The sequence below is a fragment of the Nycticebus coucang genome, chromosome 15, assembly GCF_027406575.1.
Source record: "Nycticebus coucang isolate mNycCou1 chromosome 15, mNycCou1.pri, whole genome shotgun sequence".
NCBI lineage: Eukaryota > Metazoa > Chordata > Mammalia > Primates > Lorisidae > Nycticebus > Nycticebus coucang.
The window spans coordinates 79,808,340-79,823,702 of NC_069794.1; the positions used below are offsets into that span (position 1 = coordinate 79,808,340).

A 15,363-nucleotide genomic window follows, 5' to 3' on the forward strand; every position below is an offset into this window, starting at 1 on the left:
AAAGCTACAGATTCTGATGAGGGTGTAGAAAGAAGGGAACATTTTTATACTGCTGGTAGGATTGCAAACTAATACAGCGTCCATGGGAAGAAGTATGGAGAATCCTCAAAGACCTTCCATTTGATCCTGCAATCTCATTACTGGATATTACTCATTTGCACTAGAATGTTTATAGCAGCTCAATTTACAACTGTCAAGATGTGAAAACAAACAACCTAGGTGCCCATCAACTCATGAATGGATTAATAAACTCTGATACATGTATACTATGGAGTACTATTCATCCATAAAAACGATGGAGACTTTACATCTTTTATATTTACCTGGGTGGATTTGAAGAACACCCTTCTAAATAAAGTATCACGAGAATGGAAAAGCAAGCATCCAGTTATTTAATACTAATATGAAACTAGTAGATTAACTACTATAAGTTAAAACAAGAAAAAATAACACAAAATCAAGTGGGGTGGGGAGGAGAGGGGTAAACGGAGAGAGAGGAGGTGGTGTGGTAAGCTCTCACCTAATGAGTGCAGTGTAGGGGCATATGGCACACCTCCTGGGTGAAAGGCTCAACTACAACTTAGACTTTACATAATAAATGCAAACAATGTAACCTAATCACTTGTAACCTTATATTAATCTGAAATTTTAAAAAAAGAGACTCTTAGAATCTATTGGGGATTCCAGCTGTGAAGTCGTGGTACAAAGCTTATCCAAATAGCAATCAGGACAGCAAACCTGGGGGAGCCAGTGCCCAGCATGGGGTGTGTCCATGTCTACACATTGTCACTGGAGAGCAAGAATCTGGTGGTCACATTGGGTTTCCTTATCAGGGATGCCCAGTGGTCAGGACCAGAGCCCTGGAATGGGCCTCGGTGTCAGCCCTGAAGGGTGAGTGCTGTGAGACTGAGCTCAGGACAGGAAGGGCCACAAGGAGGGGATGAGATGAGACTGGAGTAGGGCAAGGAGGGCAGAGCCCCAACAGGGGGCTGAGGGGAGTGCCTCTTACTGTCATCACTGCACTATCACGTCCTAGATCTCTTTAGGTTCTGCACATGTGTATGGCTCCGAGAGTAATTGTGAACAGCAGAGACTAATTCTTTTTTGGCTAAAATTGAAGAAAAGTAGAAGACTTCATTCCAATGTCTTGAAATGATTGTGCAAAAACAAACAGCATCTGTATTACTAAGGGACAATTAAGTTGTTTATAATTGCTGGCTTTTGCTCTTAAATGATCCTAAACTAGCTTTATCAGCTTGGAAATGAACTTTCCTCATACCTCATTCAGAATCTTACCAAGACTTGGACTTGCTCCAAATCAGGGATATGTCAGCCTGTTAAAGACTTAGCCAAGTAGCAGGTATTCTCAACCCGATGATGGCTTGTCAACAGTAACATCAGCCCCTCTCACTTCCTTCCTAACAATCCCTGTCTGAAGTTGCCTTCTTCTGAAAGGGCCTCCATTGTGGCATAACAGTTGATGTACCCCAGTACTCTAGTATCTGTCTATTATCTATCTATCTATCTATCATCTATCCATATAGCCATACATCCACCCATCCATGCTTACTATAGCTACCTTCCAGATGTATTTTCCTGCCCTAGAACACTGCTTAGCTTGGGCCCCTTCCTTTGTCTCATCAACCCATTCTTATTCTTTCCTTGCCTCCAGTCTTGCCCTTTTCTAACCCATTTTCCCACCCTACAGGTGGGGCGATCTTTCCAAAATGTACACATGACCACATCAGTCCTTTCTGGAAACTATTCAGTGGCTTTGTATTGCCTTCGGAATGGAGTCCAAACTCCTTAGTGCTACCATGTGCCAAGTGCAAATGCCATATCCTATATGTGTAGAGGACTTTGGTACATCAGAGGAAAATGTCTGCAACCTCATTGTCTGCAGCCTTTCCAGAGTAGTCTCCTAGGGTAATGATGCTGGTAATGACGTCTTACATAATGAAGCAGAGTTCACCTGGTAGGAGCAGAATGAGAAAGGCATTTCTGATAGAGCAGTCCACATGTCTAAGGCAACACAGCAAGAATGCAGCACAGCATGTTCCCAGCATGCTAAATAGCCTGTAAAGGACAGAATGCCCTTCTTTAATCTTCTAAGGAGTATGGTTTTATTTTGTACGAGATGGTGAATCATTACAAGGCTATCAACTTGGAATGATTCATTTTGTATTTTAGAAAGAGGAGGTTGGCAAAGAGACTGGAAGAAGGATGATGACATTCACAGAATGTCTACCCCATGTCAGGAATTCTGCTACATGTTTCATCTGGTTATTCCTTTTCATTTTCACCAGATGAGAAGTAAGCTTAGATTCAAAAAGATTGTGAAATTTCTGAGACCCTCTAGCATATATGCGGTGGATCCATGTGCTTTCCACCAAGGTAGAAGGCTCCAGGGGGGCCAGGGAGCCTTAGAAATCTGTGGGCGGGGGCCCTGCAGGTTGGGGGCTCACACTTTCTCCTCCTTTTGCAGCAGGAACCTTCTCTTCAAGACACCTCCACTTAACACTAGGCTGGCCCAGCACTGGTAATGTCTGCCTAGTTGATGTACAAGGAGTTCTTAATTTTCTATTGCCCCCTAAAAACTTACTATTAATTTAGCCATTTACACCATCTATTTATTAGTTCACATAAAACAGAACTGAGTTCTCAGCTCAGGGTCTTAACGGCTGAAATCAAGAGGTTGAACGGATCTCTCATCTCCAGGCTTGGGGAGAAACGCACTTTCCAGCTTATTCAGATCATTGACAGCATTCACTTCCTTGTGGTTGTAGGACTGAGGCTCCCTTTGCTTGCCAGCTATTAGTTGGGGATTGTTCTCAACAACCAGAGGCTGCCCACATCCTTGGCTGTGGGGTCTCCCCACTTTCAAGTCAGCAGCAGTGTGACGAATCCTTTTTATGCTTTCAGACTCCAACTTCATGTCTGCCTCCAGCTTTTAAAGGACCCATGTGATTAGATCAGGCCCATGCAGATCATCTCACATTGTTAAAATCACCTCTGCCACAGAACATACCCTAATTGGCAGAGTCAAAGCATCATATTCACAGTCCAAGGGTTTATGCAGCACTTGTAACCAGGGGCACAGCTCTCAGGAGAAATCTTATTGCCTTGATTGCATGTGTGTTCAGAATTTGCCATTATTTAAAATAAACATTTTCCTCCATGGAGTAGCACGGGGTTTTGTTCTTATCTGTTGCCTAACTTTTACCAAAAGTGTCCTTAGGGAATAAAATCTCAGCAGATGTTACATTTTATAAATATTTAAAATTTATAACAATTTATGCCATTTCTGCTTGAGCCTGAGGGCTGCAGACTGACCCACTCTTTCCTTTCTGGGTGTCTTCTTATCTGACTGTTCAGGGTGAGAAACAAAGAAAGTTCCAGTTATCACTCCCAACCTACCTGGCCCAAAGCTACTCCCACTTACTCAAGGGGAAGCTCTCTCAGAATCTGTGTCTTTAGCCATGTGTTTAGACTAATGAAGAAATCCAGGTTCTGCTCTCGACTAAATTGCTTTGGTTTATATTAAGGTGACACAGAAACCATTAGCTAAGAATAGCTCAGCTTAGGGGCTGAGAGTGGAGAGAAGGTGGGAGTCTCTACCATCATGCTGCCCTTGTAGACAGTAGGATGCTCTGCCCCAAGGAAAGGTAAGGTGGCCTGGTTGGTGCCTTCATGATTAGCCAGTGTAAGACATTGCACCTCCTTTGTTGGAGGACCTCAAGATGAAAGCAACTAAAGAGGGAGAAGAGTGTGCACAAGAGTTGAAGTTCACTAGGGTCGAGCTTGGTGTCAGAGTCATAACACACAGAAGCCCAGAGACACACCTGTCTTTGCTGCTTCAGGCTTCGTGTTGAGGCAACTGGCATCTTCCTTGGGAACTCCCTAAGGAAAGTGATAAACTGAAAGCTTTGCTTAATTATCAAAATCTGGTCATCATTCTTAATCATCAGAGAAATGCAAATCAAAACTACTTTGAGATATCACCTAATACCAGTAAGAGTAGCCCACATAACAAAATCCCAAAACCAGAAATATTGGTGTGGATGTGGAGAAAAGGGCACACTTCTACACTGCTGGTGGGAATGCACACTAATACGTTCCTTTTGGAAGGATGTTTGGAGAATACTTAGAGATCTAAAAATAGACCTGACATTCAATCCTATAATTCCTTTACTAGGTATATACCCAGAAAACCAAAAATCACAATATAACAAAGACATCTGTACCAGAATGTTTTTTGCAGCCCAATTCATAATTGCTAAGTCATGGAAGAAGCCCAAGTGCCCATCCACCCACGAATAGACTAGCAAATTGTGGTACATGTATACCATGGAATATTATGCAGCCTTAAAGAAAGATGGAAACTTTACCTCTTTCATGTTTACATGGATGGAGCTGGAACATATTCTTCTTAGCAAAGTATCTCAAAAATTGAAGAAAAAGTATCCAATATACTCAGCCCTACTAGGAAGCACAAGACTATGAGGAAAGGGTCAGGGAAGGGGAAGGGAGGGGGGAGGTCAGGGTGGAGGGACGGTAATGGGTGGGGCCACACCTATAGTGCATCTTAGAATGGGTACAGGCAAAACTTACTAAAGGCAGAATACAGATGTCTACATACAATAACTAAGAAAATGCCATGAAGGCTATGTTGAACAGTTTGATGAGAATATTTCAGATTGTATATGAAACCAGCACATTGTACCCCTTGATTGCACTAATGTACACAGCTATGATTTAACAATAAAAAAAAATTTATCAAAATCCAGGAGCTTTAAAAGGTTTGTAAAGTTTATTTATTTAGGCTGTTATGACAAATGTGCAAAAACAGTTGGTATACTGTTTGAGTGATTTTATGGTACATGTTTAAATATTTGAGATTTTTGCATGGATGATGGCTGGGACAACAGACGCCAATCATAACTTTACCAATAGAAAGGAGTAAAAATAGGTTTTTGATTTCTGAAACTTTGTATTAAAAGAGACTTTCGGACAGCGCGCCCCCGGCGGCTGCGGCGGCGGGAGCGAGGCGACCGCTTAGGCCGCGGCGAGTGACGGGCGGTGGGGCAGGCGGGAGCCGGGGCGGGGCGGCGGCGGCCCAGCGAAGGCGCGCGCGGGCGGCCTGGCCCTGGCCCCGCCCCCGCCCCGCCCACCCGCCGGGTGACCTTCACGGCCCCTGCGGCGGCGGCGCGATGTTCCTGCAGGAGGAGAAGATCTTCGCCGGCAAGGTGCTGCGGCTCCACATCTGCGTGGCCAACTGTACCGAGTGGGTGGAGGAGGCGACCGAGGACACCTCGGTGGAGCAGCTCAAGGAGCGTTGCCTCAAGCACTGTGCTCATGGGAACTTAGAAGACCCCAAAAGTGTAAGCCATCACAAGCTAATTCATGCTGCTTCAGAGAGGGTGCTGAGTGACACTAAAACAGTCTCGGAAGAGAGCATCCAAGACAGAGATGTCCTGTTATTGATAAAAAAGCGTGCTCCAGAGCCACTTCCTAAGATGGCTGAGGTCTCAGCAAAAGAAAAGAAAAAACAAGACCAGAAAGCTCCGGATAGAGATGCTATCTTCCGAGCAACAGCCAATCTGCCGTCCTACAACATGGACCGGGCCGTGGTCCCCACCAACATGAGAGATTTCCAGACAGAACTCCGAAAAATACTGGTGTCTCTCATCAAAGTGGCGCAGAAGTTGTTAGCACTGAACCCAGACGCAGTGGAATTGTTTACGAAGGCGAACGCTATGCTGGACAAGGACGAGGACCAGCGTGTGGATGAGGCTGCTCTGCGGCACCTCACGGAGATGGGCTTTCCTGAGACCAGAGCCACCAAGGCCCTGCGGCTGAGCCACATGTCGGTGCCCCAAGCCATGGAGTGGCTGATTGAGCACGCCGAAGACCCCACCATAGATGCCCCCCTGCCTGGCCAGGCCTCTCCCCCCACTGAGGGGGCCACAGCAAGTGCCTCTGAGGCTCCTGCTGGAACCAGCAGCGCAGACGACGAAGAGGCCAGGGATGAATTAACGGAGATCTTCAAGAAGATTCGGAGGAAAAGGGAATTTCGGGCTGATGCTCGGGCTGTGGCTTCCCTGATGGAGATGGGATTTGACGAGAAGGAAGTGCTGGAAGCCCTCCCTGTGAATAACAACCAGCAGAAGGCGGCTTGCGAGTGGCTGCTGGGGGACCGGAAGCCCTCGCCTGAGGAGCTGCACAAGGGCATTGACCCCGACAGCCCTCTCTTCCAGGCCATCCTGGATAACCAGCTGGGTCTGACCAACCCTAAGACACTCCTAGCATTCGAGGACATGCTGGAGATCCCATTGAACAGCACCCAGTGGATGAACGATCCAGAAACGGGGCCAGTCATGCTGCAGATCTCTAGGATTTTCCAGACACTGAACGGCACATAGGCAGCGCTGTCCCCTCACTGTCCAACTGCTGCAGCCTCCCCAGGAGCAGCAGGAGATGGGGAGAGGGTGCCTGGCCCAGAGACCAACCCCAGCGCCCGGTGGGGCTGTGGGAGGTGCCGGTGCTACCCTGGTTCCCTGCCCTCGCTGCTTACGCCTTCGGCGCTGTAGTGCGTGAGGCCGCTCTTTGAGCATGTGACAGGCCTTCATAGAGGTGGCTTCAGGCTGGGAAATAGAAGGGCTGCCTCCTCTGCGGAGCTCCCGCTCCAGCTGGCACAGTGCTCCCTGGATTGACCCTTTGGCGTTTGTGTGTGGAGCCCACTTGTTTGAAGGAAGGCACGTTTCAGTGCAAAGTGTCAGTGTCAAACTTACCACTTCAGCTGCAGTAATTCACAGATGACTTTTCTTTAATAAATAAAATCCCCTTTTCCTAAAAAAAAAAAAAAGAGAGAGAGACTTTCAAGGAAAGGATAGTGTTCCTACACTCTCAGAGGCCAGGAGAGGGGAGCCTGCCATTTGTTTAGGGCCTTCCTCATATCATGTACTCCGTACATGATTTTTTTTTCCCACTGGGGCTTGCTCTTCAGATGTTACAAATGCCATCACAGGTGAAGGCAAATTAACAGCTGTCTCAGAGTTGCCACGCACTCGTCGTGGTATTGCTGGGGTGGGTGACCACAAAAGCCCCATTATCTCAGAGTCACAGTCAGGAAGGCACAACCAGAGCAAAGAAAAGGAGAAGTTGCTCTGCTCTGATTTATGAGTCCAATAATTGTAGTGTTTTAAAAACTGTTTGTTTCTCTATGTTACTCTAGGATTCTTTCAGTGAAAAGTATTCTCCACTAAATCATGATGCTTTAAACAGTGTGAAGAGCAGCACTATCTGTTTTCTACTGGGTTTCCCCATACAATTTCAGTGGAAATCAGTTGTTATTAATGTTATCATGGTATTTTTTATTTGGACTCTAAGATTTTGGACCAAAGCTGTCAGAATCAGGAAATTTTAGTCCAGCTTCCCAGATTCTGATTTGGACTGATCAGAAGAATGAATACGGAAAAACAAGGGGGAGGCTTTATCACTGAGTAGTCCGTAAAACATTGTTGAATATTGAAAGTGTATATTTATACACTCCCAGTTTATTTAAAGAATTAACCAACAAAATAAGTGAGTTCTTTTAACTAGAAAACTTATGCAGCAGGATTTTTTTTTTTTATGTTGCCAGTGTTACTTTACACTAAGACAAGGACTCTAATTTGACTAAATCTTTCAGTTCTTCCTCTAGCTAGAGCAGTGGTTCTCAACTAGGGCACGATTTTCCCCATAGAAGACATTTGTCAATGTCTGGAGACATGTTATGGTTGTTATAACTTGAGGAGGAAGGAGAATGCTACTGGCCTCTAGCCAGAGATGCTGCTAACTTCCCATAGAGCACAGGATAGCTCCTCTGCCCCGGCAAGGCAATCTCCAGTCCAAAATGTGGGTAATAAATCAACATCCATAAATCGGTAGCCTTTATATATACCAACAATAGTCAAGTTGAAAAAACAGTTAAGGACTCTATCCCATTCACAGTAGTACCAAAGAAGATGAAATATTTGGGAATTTATCTAACAAAGGATGTGAAAGATCTCTATAAAGAGAACTATGAAACTCTAAGAAAAGAAATAGCTGAAAATATTAACAAATGGAAAAACATACCATGCTCATGGCCAGGAAAAATCAACATTGTTAAAATGTCTATACTACCCAAAGCAATATATAATTTCAATGCAATCCCTATTAAAGCTCCACTGTCATACTTTAAAGATCTTGAAAAAACAATACTTTTTTTTATATGGAATCAGAAAAAACCTCAAATAGCCAAGACATTACTCAGAAATAAAAACAAAGCAGGAGGAATTATGCTACCAGACCCCAGACTATACTACAAATCAATAGTGATCAAAACAGCATGGTATTGGCACAAAAACAGAGAAGTAGATGTCTGGAACAGAATAGAGAACCAAGAGATGAATCCAGCTACTTACTGTTATTTAATCTTTGACAAGCCAATTAAAAACATTCAGTGGGGAAAAGATTCCCTATTTAACAAATGGTGCTGGGGTGAACTGGCTGGCAACCTGTAGAAGACTGAAACTGGACCCACACCTTTCACCATTAAGATAGACTCTCACTGGATCAAAGATTTAAACTTAAGACATGAAACTATAAAAATACTAGAGGAGAATGCAGGGAAAACCCTTGAAGAAATTGGTCTGGGCGAGTATTTTATGAGGAGGACACCCTGGGCAATTGAAGCAGCTTCAAAAATACACTACTGGGACTTGATCAAACTAAAAAGCTTCTGCACAGCCAAGAACACAGTAAGTAAAGCAAGCAAACAGCCCTCAGAATGGGTGAAGATATTTGCAGGGTATATCTCTGATAAAGGTTTAATAACCAGAAACCACAGAGAACTCAAACGCATTAGCAAGAATAGGACAAGGGATCCCATCGCAGGCTGGGCAAGGGATTTGAAGAGAAACTTCTCTGAAGAAGATAGGCATGCGGCCTTCAGACATATGAAAAAATGCTCATCATCTTTAATCATTAGAGAAATGCAAATCAAAACTACTTTGAGATACCATCTAACTCCAGTGAGACTAGCCCATATCACAAAATCCCAAGACCAGAGATGTTGGCGCAGATGTGGAGAAAAGGGAACACTTTTGCACTGCTGGTGGGAATGCACATTAATACATTCCTTTTGGAAAGAGATATGGAGAACACTTAGAGATCTAAAAATAGATCTGCCATTCAATCCTGTAATCCCTCTACTAGGCATATACCCAGAAGACCAAAAATCACATCATAACAAAGATATTTGTACCAGAATGTTTATTGCAGCCCAATTCATAATTGCTAAGTCATGGAAAAAGCCCAAGTGCCCATCGATCCACGAATGGATTAATAAATTGTGGTATATGTACACCATGGAATATTATGCAGCCTTAAAGAAAGATGGAGACTTTACCTCTTTCATGTTTACATGGATGGAGCTGGAACATATTCTTCTTAGTAAAGTATTTCAAGAATGGAAGAAAAAGTACCCAATGTACTCAGCCCTACTATGAAACTAATTTAGGGTTTTCACATGAAAGCTATAATCCAGTTACAACCTAAGAATAGGGGGAAGGGGAAAAGGTAGGGAAGGGAGGGGGGAGGTGGATAGAGGGAAGGGGATTGGTGGGATTACACCAGTGGTGCATCTTACAAGGGTATATGTGAAACTTGGTAAATGGTCTGTGAAGCTAGGGAATGATGCCCCATGATTATATAAATGTACACAGCTATGATTTAATAAAAAATAATAATAATAATAATAAAATGTGGGTAATGCCACTGTTGAAAAATTCTGGACTAAAGGGAAAGAGTCCTTCGGTTGTGTTGAGAAATAGGACCAGTTTGTTGAAAGAAACAAAAAGGGAAGATAATCATCCTCCTGAACCCTGAAGGAAGAGAGTTTTCTAGCTCCCAGAGGGGAGAAAAACTTGCTTAGAGTTCAAGAAATGAAAATTATTTTGATTTACAAGTTGACACATCTTTGAAGCCAATATACGCCCAGTGCTTAGGTGGCTGTTTGATTTCTTCCCCCATAAACGTTTCTTATTCCTTAGAAGCTATTAAGGAGAAAGGATTCCTTTTAAGAGTGTAAGAAGTAACTAGATAGTAAGTACTACATACAATCTAACTCCTTCCAAGAGTCCCTGAAGTGTTTCTATATAAATCTTTTTTCTCATATGTGTGTGTGAGAGAGAGAAGAGAGAGGGTTTGGGGCTTTGCTATGTTCTACCTAACATTTGACTTGGTTTCTTAGGATTTAAACTTGATTCGCTTTCAAAATGTGGTTCACTAAAGCAATGTTCAACATGTAATTACCATGAGTCTTTTAGACACTTCAAAATAACTAATCACACAAAAAGCTGACCATTTTTTTTCCTTTTTTTTATTTTTATTAAATCATAGATGTGTACATTAATATGATCATGGGGCACCATACACTTGGTTCATAGATCGTTTGACACATTTTCATCACACTAGTTAACATAGCTTTCATAGCATTTTCTTAGTTATTTTGCTGAGACCTTTACATTCCACATTTACTAGGATTCACATATACCCTTGTAAGATGCACCGCAGGTGTAATCCCATTAATCCCATTTTGGGATTATTAATTTATTAATCCACCAAAAAAATCCAAGCTACAAAAATAGAGCACCTAAACTTTCTTATTGCTCTATTAATAAAAGCTAACACATAAGCTCTTGATCATGTCTATAATTTATTATGCCATATTAATAACTTCAGCAGAATTTAAATTGAGTTCAAATCAGATGCTCTTATCTCTTAACAACTTTCATACTAAGCATATAATTAAAATGCTCCAGTTTAAATATTTTCCCCAAGGTATTAACTACTAAAAGATTCAGACAATGATGAACTAAAGTTAGAGTGTTCACAGATGATGGCTCAAGCTTTTAAGTACTCTGTATAGGGAAAAGGGATTTAGTACACTGGGTTTAATTGATATAAAAGAGGAATGGTAAAAAGTTGCTTTAATTGCTCAAAGGTCTCTTGCTATATCTTATTAGCCTTTCGTCTTTTAAGTAACTAACCTCCATCAATATTTGACTATGTTCTCTCTTTTATGAAAGTGACTTGGCAAATATTAAAGAGAATTTTCCAAATCAAAAGACAGCTTTAAGTCACTTATGAGCCAGGAGTTCAGAAGTCCTAGACTGGGCAATGCTGACTTTGATCTTCTCTGATTACTTCTCTAACTTTGAGAGCACCTGTGTTAGCACCCCTGGCCTTTGCTTTCTTTGTTAACCAGCTCTGTCTTTCTTAAAGTAGTTCCATTACCCACAGAGATTGGGAGTAAGCGTGATAGAGAGGTGGCACTTAACTGGTCTGGGAGGGACTGGCAGATGGTTGCAGAATGCAGCTCTCTCGAATGGAGGAGAAGGGCACCAGTCTCTCAGGCCTCCTGTGTCCCAGGACTATGATTCTCATTTTACCAGTTGATCTGCGCCCATCATTCCCCTATTTCTTAAACTGAAATAAGAAGGTTGACTCTTTTCTTACTCTCTGTTAGAAAGGACTCCAAAGAAGATATGGAAGCTTCTCTTGAATGCCTGGGTGGGTGAGAGGAGGGATGAAAAAAGTATGTATTTTTCCCAGCTCTGTGATGATTCAGTTGTGATTAATGTGAAAAGAAGTAAATTTGGAGGAATTATGCCTGGCCCTGAAGGACCAGTATTCTAAGACCAGTCATCATTCAGGCAGTGGGCCCTCTTGAAGCAGCAGAAACCAGGTAGGAAAGACTGTCAGTGTCAACAACTGCTGTTTGCACAAATCACAGTTACCGTTAATTTCTCTTTTAAACCAAGTCCTGGATCTTGGGGTTTGAAGAATGAAACCATAAACCATGCAGATAAGCAACAGAATAGTATATTAACAGGGAAAGACTGACAGAAAGATTTAAAGAGAGGGAACAGAACCTCCAGCAGCAGAGTGGGAGATCCAAGTGAGAAAGCCCCCCTCAAAGCCTTCATTCTAGGGGGTTTAAATGCTGCTTTTCCCTAATCCTGTGGGCAGGGAGTCTTGGGAAACATGTCACAATTGGCCAGAGGTCTGCAGGCAGAAAACAATCCTAAAATAATCCTAAAATCAGCACAGGAATGAGGTCCTTACAGTCTTTGCCCTAGACAAGGAATTAGCGTGTGTGCTTCTACTCAAGGAAGAACTGCCCAGAATTATTATGCCCTATTAAACAGGGCATAATATAGAAATGTTTATGCCTATAATGGGGATCTATGTTGAGAATTATTTCTGAGCTCACCCAGGCCTAGAAAATGGGGGTGGGGGATCCCTATCCAGCCCTTAGTTGGGGAATCCTGTGTCACACCTGCTTTACTTATTGATCTGAAAGAGTTAGGGATGACTTGAGGGTGTTGCCATGGGGCTTGCAGGGGACTGGATCTCATAAAATGTGGTGCCATTTGGGGTCACATCAGAGAATTGGGGAGCTTGACAAAGTGACAGCTGATGAGAGAGAGCTGCTTCTGCTAATGCTGGTGATGACAGGTGACACTGAGGATCAGGCACTTTGCAAAGGCTTTATATGCATTTTCTCATTTAATTCTCAGATAACCAAATGACAGAGGGTAAATAAAAAGCCATTTAATAAAAGGCTTAATTAATTTGTCTTAAAAGAATGCTGCTAGTAAGTTTCAAAGCTGGAATTGGGCTCGGGCAGAGCCTGTGGCATTGGACTGTGCTATCTAGTACACTCATTATTATTATTATTACTGTTAGAGACCTTGCTTCCAAAGCCCATCCATAAGAGCTCAAGCATCAAGACCAGTTGGTAAAAATCTATTAATACTAAGTTCCCATGGACCTAGCAAAATCTTCCTCCTCCCAGCCCCAACCTATAGGGATGTGTCCTCTAACTTGATCAGGATGTTGGAAGTGGATGCCAAGTTCATGGCCTCTGGCCTAGGGCTAGAACCATGTACAGGACTTTCAGAGTTCTGCATTGAGAAGGACCAGCCCTCCTTCTAGCTCTGTGAGAAGTTGACATTTTCTCTAGATGAATGGGGAGTAGTAGATGCAGGCCTTGTGTTGCTCCTGCTTTCATTAGGACTTAGGCTGCTGGGGAAAGATGGACAGAAAAAAGAACCTCAGTTCTTTAGGGATGCCTCTTCAGACCCAGACCTCCAAGAGTGATTCTGGTTATTGTGTTGGAAAGACGTGAAGCTGTAGGAGGACTGGTGGCTGGAAGAAAAGGCAGGTTAGTAGGCCAAAGGGCTTTCAGTGAGGCTCTATTGGGCTAGTGGGTGTAATACCAGTGACAATGCTTGCATTTACTGAGTGCCAATATGTGCCAGACAATATTCTCAGCACTCGATTTCGTTTACTTATTTATTTTTTATTTTTATTTTTATTTTTTGAGACAGAGTCTTACTCTGTTGCCCAGGCTAGAGTGCCATGCTATCAGCCTAGCTCACAGCAACCTCAAACTCCTGAGTCCAAGCAATCCTTCCTGCCTCCACCTCCCAAATAGCTGGGACTACAGGTACCCTCCACAACACCCAGCTGATTTTTTCTATTTTTAGCATAGGTGGGGTCTCACTCTTACTCAGACTGGTCTCGAACTCCTGAGCTCAAGGGATCCTCCTGCCTCAGCCTCCCAAAGCACTAGGATAACAAGCATGAGCCACCACGCCCAACCAGCACTTTATTTTAAATATGTAGTAACTCTTTTATTATAACAATTCTAATTATTAGGCACCACTATTATCCCCATTTTAAAGATGAAGAAGAAATGAACCACAGGGAAGTCAAGTGATTTGTGCAAAGTCAGACACAAATAAGAGATAGAGCCAGGATCTGAACCCAAGCAGTCCTGGCCTCTCAAACTTTATAAAACCTGGAGATCAATGCTTAAGATGAAACTAAAGTAAAAATTAAATATGTTACAGAGGAAAATTATTAGGTAAATGGTACCCTCTCTTGGAGGAATGGATGGTGGTACATGGGAAGAAAGAACCTCCCCCCAAAATAACCTATTTTGATAAACTCTGATTTTTATCTGCATATTGTTTTCAAAAACTTTGGAAAACTATAGATAGTACTTTTTATTGTTAAATCATAGCTGTGTACATTAGTGCAATCAAGGGGTACAATGTGCTGGTTTCATATACAATCTGAAATATTCTCATCAAACTGTTCAATGTAGCCTTCATGGCATTTTCTTAGTTATTGTATGTAGACATCTGTATTCTGCCTTTAGTAAGTTTCACCTGTACCCATTCTAAGATGCACTGTAGGTGTGGCCCCACCCATTACCCTCCCTCCACCCTAACCTCCCCACTCCCTTCCCCTTCCTTGGCCCTTTCCCCATATTCTTGTGCTATAGTTGGGTTATAGCCTTTATGTGAAAGCTATAAATTAGCTTCATAGTAGGGCTGAGTACATTGGATACATTTTCTTCCATTCCTGAGATACTTTGCTAAGAGGAATATGTTCCAGCTCCATCCATGTAAACATGAAAGAGGTAAAGTCTCCAATCTTTCTTTAAGGCTGCATAATATTCCATGGTATACATGTACCACAATTTGCTAGTCCATTCTTGGGTCGATGGGCACTTGGGCTTCTTCCATGACTTAGCAATTATGAATTGGGCTGCGATAAACATTCTGGTACAGATGTCTTTGTTATATTGTGATTTTTGGTCTTCTGTGTATAAACCTAGTAAAGGAATTATAGGATCGAATGGCAGGTCTATTTTTAGGTCCCTAAATATTCTCCAAACATCCTTCCAGAAGTAATGTATTAGTGTGCATTCCCACCAGCAGTGTAGAAGTGTGCCCTTTTCTCCACATCCATGCCAACATCTCTGGTTTTGGGATTTTGTTATGTGGGCTACTCTTACTGGGGTTAGGTGATATCTCAAAGTAGTTTTGGTTTGCATTTCTCTGATGATTAAGGATGATGAGCTTTTTTCCATGTGTTTGTAGATCGTGCATCTGTCTTCTTTAGAGAAGTTTCTCTTCAAGTCTCTTGCCCACCCTGAAATAGGATCACTTGTTCTTTTCTTGCTAATACGTTTGAGTTATCTGTGGATTCTGGTTATTAAACCTTTTTCGGAGGTATACCTGCAAATATTTTATACCATTCTGAGGGCTCTCTGCTTGCTTTACTTACTATGTTCTTGGCTGTGCAGAAGCTTTTTAATTTGATCAGATCACAGTAATGTATTTTTGATACTGTTTCAATTACCTGGGGAGTCCTCCTCATAAAATATTCACCCAGGCCGATTCCTTCAAGAGTTTTCCCTGCCTTTCTTCAAGTATTTTTATAGTTTCATGTCTTAAGTTTAAGTATTTTATACAGTGA

At 42.5% G+C, this 15,363-nt stretch overlaps 2 protein-coding genes across 6 annotated transcripts in view; both read left to right on the forward strand.

The window, feature by feature from the left end:
• Positions 1-15,363, forward strand: part of MTUS2 (microtubule associated scaffold protein 2) — a 749,188-nt gene that overhangs the window by 474,216 nt on the left and 259,609 nt on the right. The gene's annotated exons all lie outside the window — the stretch shown is intronic.
• On the forward strand, positions 5,027-6,500 carry LOC128566550 (ubiquitin-associated domain-containing protein 1-like). Its single transcript, XM_053563414.1, has one exon. It carries the CDS (start codon positions 5,211-5,213, stop codon positions 6,420-6,422), a length of 1,212 nt encoding a protein of 403 aa, XP_053419389.1. The 5' UTR covers positions 5,027-5,210; the 3' UTR covers positions 6,423-6,500.